This window comes from Alligator sinensis, unplaced genomic scaffold (assembly GCF_000455745.1).
Source record: "Alligator sinensis unplaced genomic scaffold, ASM45574v1 scaffold65_1, whole genome shotgun sequence".
Classification (NCBI taxonomy): domain Eukaryota; kingdom Metazoa; phylum Chordata; order Crocodylia; family Alligatoridae; genus Alligator; species Alligator sinensis.
In genome coordinates, this window is record NW_005842037.1 from 560,647 (window position 1) to 566,476 (window position 5,830).

General features: G+C 38.9%; 1 protein-coding gene across 2 annotated transcripts in view; it reads right to left on the reverse strand.

Moving 5' to 3' along the window:
* CAND1 (cullin associated and neddylation dissociated 1) overlaps positions 1-5,830 on the reverse strand; it is a 43,937-nt gene that overhangs the window by 10,603 nt on the left and 27,504 nt on the right. For both annotated transcript variants that reach the window (XM_006022472.2, XM_025202807.1), the window contains 6 exons: positions 4,474-4,597; positions 3,756-4,012; positions 3,571-3,676; positions 2,452-2,597; positions 1,254-1,546; positions 395-536 (listed from right to left, as the gene is read on the reverse strand). In XM_006022472.2, the coding sequence (XP_006022534.1) occupies positions 395-536; positions 1,254-1,546; positions 2,452-2,597; positions 3,571-3,676; positions 3,756-4,012; positions 4,474-4,597 (1,068 nt within the window). The remainder of the gene's footprint in view (positions 1-394; positions 537-1,253; positions 1,547-2,451; positions 2,598-3,570; positions 3,677-3,755; positions 4,013-4,473; positions 4,598-5,830) is intronic.

Genomic DNA, 5,830 nt, shown 5'->3' on the forward strand with positions numbered 1-5,830 from the left:
CTGATCCCACTGCCCCCCCCACTCCCAAGGAGCAAGGGGGGGGGGCCAGGCCAGCTCTGGTGGCCTCACCTCCCCCACCCCCGCTCCATTATCACTGCCTCCGGGGAGCAGGGGGGGGTGGGGGGGGCACAGAACAGTGAGGGCTAGCCTAGCCCCTGTTCCATCTGCTCCATTGCCACCATCTCCACCCCGTTCCTCTGCTCTCTTGCCACCCCTCCATCCTGTGTCCCCACCATCATAGTGGTGCTCCGCCATGCCACCACCTCCTGTCCCAATGCTGTATTTGCACTCTGATCGGTTGTTTCAGTCAGCCAATCAGAGTGCAAATAAAGCATTATGGACAGACAGACAGAGCCTTTTATAATATTAGAATTTACTAGTATGTTTTTCATACCTGGCACAAGTACAGGAACATGTTGCGTCAGGGCTCCAGGTAACACATTTACCAGCTCAGTTAGCATGTTAAAGCAACACTGACGAGTCTTTACACTCTTCTCTTTCATCTGTTTGTGTAAGGCTTTAACTATATTGGGAACCTGAAATTATTACATATCTGTTAATTAGTTTAGCAGTTATCACTTCCTTTGCACAATTACCCTAGATCATGGGGGGGGAAAACCTATCTCCCTTCACTTTGATTCTTTAGATAAGCTTTATTCCCATTTAAACTGACACTTAAGATAAAGTTTCATATGTTCAAATCAACCCATATACTGAGAAATTTTTAGGAAGATTTAAAATTAATCTTACTTAGCCAAATATTAGGTTCGCTCTTTTAAAGAATTTCTACAAACAAATATTAATTGTACCGCTATACTAGAACAGTTCAGAGAAGGTGTATTTTGTCTGCACTACCACACCGCTATTGTTTCAGTAAAGTGTTCTAAAAATCCCTGCCTTCTACCTAAAAATCATGTCGCTTCACTTTCATTGTATGATTTCTTTTCATATTTTGAATTTAGTTGAACAGTTATAATAGCAGATAAAACTGGCAGAATTCGGTGCTTCGACTCCATAGCATTCTTAGAGAGGACAGTGAAAGCTTCAAGTTAGGTAAGTGCTTCTGCTTCTGAGTCCAACAGGTAATTGCAGTTCCCAAATCAATAGCAGCTTTAGGGGCCAAATTATCCTACACCATTTTATAATGTGCTGGCATATGGGTTCTGACTATACAACTCCAAACTCCATGGTATCAGAAAGCAAAGAACAAATCGTTTTGGGCCATCAAAGAAACAAAAATTATGCCAGCTAACCTGACTCTGAAGCATTGTCAAAGGTGTCTCTCCTTGTTCCATGGCATCAGGATCACAAAGCCAACTCTGCACAGGTCGAGTTTGTTTTAAAAGAGAAAGATATGCATGGAAAACATCTGCTTTTACATTCTCCTCACGCTCTTTGAATCTCGCTATCAAAGCAGGGGATACTGTCTTGTAGAATTCTGGAAGCATTTCATGCCTTGTGCTAACCACTGCATCCAAGCATTTAGCAGCTGCACGCCTCACTTTCCAGCTCATATCATCATCATCACTATATTCATCATCACTCCCTTGAAAAAATAAAATAAATCATCACATGGAAACTTTAAACCAGACAATTCAGGCCAAGTTTTGTATAGAATGATATTTTACCCATTTCATGCATAAAATGTATGGGAGGGTCTTTACACTTGATAAGACCTACCAAAGACATTAGCTTAAGGGATGTTAAGAATCACTTGGTCCATAACCAAAAATAAAGAAAAGGTCATTCAAGCTGCCTCAAATCTAAATTTTAATTACTTCTTTTGCTAGTTTCCTCAGACTGGTCTCTCACATCTGGCCCCTCATTAACTTCTGTTGTGAAAAGGGGTTCGGTTTCTTTCATTACATCTAGGACATCACTGAACTTTTGAAGTACAAGGCAAAAATTAACAGCAGACCAAAAATTCTGAAAGCTAGTCTGTTCATAATGTTTTACTCTTATTACGGGTATCATACCAGCAGAAGGGGGTCATAAAATCTGGCTGCAATATTGAAGAGATCTCTAGTTTTAATAGACAGTTGATTTTATTTACTGTGACACTCCAGAATTATAGTCAGATGCCATTTCACAGACAAGGGGTCAATATGCAAACAGTGATCACTGAAAGCCAAAGCTCATCAGTGTTTAGGTACCAATACTCAAAAAGCCCAAGGCAGAATTGATCTAAGTTATGCAGTTTTCTGTACGATATGTAGTTTAGATTGGTAGCAAACAGAACACACATTCACTCTTTGATGGGCGAGGGAGGGAAGGGAAGGGAGCAAATCTTAGGTTCTGTCATTTTTAAACCAGTCTGTGTGTGCTAAATTTCTGTTTTGTTATGGGTATAGACCGGTTTCCAATCAGTTATACTAGTAAAACTGTAATGTCTGTATCTGATCTTGATTTAGTTGAGGTTCACAAGTTCTTCCCAAAGCCAAAAAAAAATACCTTGATCATCATCATCGCCACCATCTGCATCCATAGCATTTTCATCTTCATCTTCATCATCATAATTGTAATTGGGATCATAAGTAAGGTATTTAAGACAAATGTTTATAATAGTAGACACATGAGGATAAACTTCTTTAGGACATCTGCATGATAAACACACACACAAAACCTCATCTTCAAGAATTAAATAACAAACAGAAGGCATTTAACACTGGGCACTTTGTTATGGGGTCCATTAGCAAAACTGAAACAGTCAAAACCTCATTGTAGATGTTTTTCCAGAATTCAACTCATTCAGCTATAAAAATGCAATCCAATTGAAAATTGGCACATAAGACCTCAGGCCACAAAGAATACAAATAGAGATAGGATAAGCTTGTAGAACTAGAAAGAGAACATGGAGTTCTATCAGCAGAACAGAAAGCAAAATACAAATATAGTTCACTAGTAACTTGGCAGTGATACAGTCTTGTTCTCCATAATTTAGATACCCCAAATGCTATCATAATAATCATTATCATCATTAAGCAGTGGTAAAGGAAGCAAGCAAATCTCATTCTTTCAGAAAAAACACAATGGACAGGCAGCAAAGAAAGCATGCTTTACACTGTCTAGGATTCAAAGATAAAAAAAAAAAAAAAAAAGATAATTCAGGGCCCCCTCAAATTACCCAGTGTGATCTGTTTAAACACAGGCTCTGGAATCTCATGATCTATTTGTGAAACTAAGTTGTTTCAGGTTCCACTAATGAGGATCAAGCACTATCCACGAGCACTGTATTGATTAAAATACGAAGTAATATTTTTTTACTTTGTCCCTGAGGCACGAATAGCATTAAAATGCCATACTTTTGTGTAAGTCAAGAAAAATTATGGTGGTTATCAGTTAAATAATAAAACACTAATAAAATATGATAAGCTATACTATATTTCAAAAATAAGTAAGCAAAGATCTCTCATAACAAACATCTCCATTAGTAAAGGAACCATGTGCTATGTGGTTTATTACAATGCTTTTTAACTGCTCAAGAACTGGCAGTAAAACACCTTTGTAATCAAACAGTACATAATCTCTAAGAAAATCCACACTTAAGTGTACTTGAAAAAAACAACTTACCGCCTCACAAAGGATTCAAAGGCTTGAATGCAGTACTCTCTTAGTTCATCATCATCCACATTACAAAATTTTACCACCAAAGGGATTATTTTCTCAAGATATTCACCTGATAAAGAAAGTTGGAATAGTAATTAGTCACATCTAAAAATATTCAGAGTTACCAAAAAAAATATGCATTCTCTTACCTATTCTGTGACCAGCTTGCCTACTGATAGCAGCAATACATTGTATATAGGTCCTAGTTGTTGACATGGAATCATTTTTAGACAGCTCTGTCAAGAGGTGTTCAATGAGGTCAACAAAAACTATATTGCCACAACTCATAACCAGATGACCAAGAGCAATGATGGTTCTTTTCCTCACAGCAAGTCTGGGGCTAGTCAGCTGGGGGAGCAGACAGGTCAGAATTGAAGGATGGAAGTTAACAAGCAGTCCTCCTTGCCTTTAAACAGACAAAACACAAACTCAAACCAATTGAACCTAGAAAAGATGTTATTCTTATATTGTACCACACAAATAATCAAATTAAGATCCTAATATCGTATTTAGAATTATTTAGGAGAAAAAGTTACTGCTTTCAGACACATTTTAATCATATTAATAAAACTTTAAGAGACTTTCAGCAATGTCAAGATAGAGGAATCAATTAGTCCAATAGTCATTAAGCTTAAATGCATTCTAATATTAACGCATTTGTTCTTCTACAAAGTTTCATTTGTATTCATTCTCCTTAATATGGATCAAGTTATACAACTATTTCACATCTTTATAAAGCTTAAAGTATAACCACGTTAAGGTTATTCAATAGAAAGCAAATAAAGTTTTGGGGGCGGTTGGGGAGGGGAGGAGGGCGTGCAGAATTTATCCACTTAAAGTGCAGCATTGTGTGGAATAGATGTTTACCTGCTCAGCATGTCAGCCATTATGTCCAAGGCCTCTAGTTGAACAGACACATCTTCCTGCTTGGCTATAGCACTAGTAAGACGCCCTGTGATCTTTTTACAAACATTGGCTGCTAAGGCAGATCCTGAAAAAACAAAACCATGACATTTTCCTAGTGAAAACATACACGTCTAATACCAAATTTAATATGTGAAAGTATGACAAGTCATTTGGACATGCCATTAGGAGCACATTTCTCACAGAACCACTTCCTTTCTGACCTCCATATCCTCGCACTCAAATGAAGTTTACCTAACACTTTAAAAAGGCAAACTTGGGAACAAAAAATTAATCAGTCGGATGTATACTAAGAACTAAGGACTAAACAGAGACGTTGGTTTTATGGCACACTATATTTTACCCGACTCCTAAATTCTTTCCAAACATAAAAAATGGGACTGACCCTCCTCTGTCTCGATCTCCCTGTAATCAGCTTTTCTTCTGCTAATTGGGGCTGTGCCCAGACGTGCGTGGATGTTTGGTTCTCCAAGGGCAACTAGCAGTGGTGCACCTTGTACAGCCACTAGCTGCCCCCAGGGAATGCCTGTGCAATGCATACTCTGGCACGCAGCAAGTTACCCTGGGTGGGGCAAGGGAAGCCGAGGCCAGCACTGGGGTGGCCCCAGCAGCCTTACCAGGGTTTTGGGGACCTCCCAGGGCTGCAGCAGCAGCAATCCTACCGCGCGGAACCTGGCTGGCAGTGAACTGCAGCTCCAGCCAGTCGGGCTCTGGCTTTGGGCAGTGCATGCTGCTGCCGTGCGCGCCACTTTGCTTTCCCCCACCCAGGTTTTTTTTGATCCCTAGATATCCTGTGCCTAAACAGCTTGCTTAGAGTCTTATATAAAGAAAACAATGAAATTGGAAAACCAGTATAAAAACCATAAAAGTTAGCAAGGGTCTTCACAGCAGATATAAACTGAAATTATTTTCATGACCTTTTTAAAACTGACTTGATAGCAAGTCTATGTCTATTTCAGTATGAAAGAGGTAACAGTATTTATAACAGGGGTGGGCAATTATTTGAGCTGGAGGGCCACTTAAGTTCTGGGGAGCTGTTGAGGGCTACACACACAAAATCTTGTAGAAGACATCATTTTAACAAAGTATAGATTTTAAAAAAATCATATACTTAAAACCAAACATCTATTATAACATTTTAATTTTATTTCAAAAAAACTTTTTCCTGATTTTTTTTCTCCTAGTAGTGTATATAGAGGCGACTGCATAATAGCTCAAAATAAAGTTTCTCTCTAGTATGTTGTATGGGGGAAAAGGCTGGAGGAGAATGTGGCGGGTAGGGGTACACACAGGCGTGTAG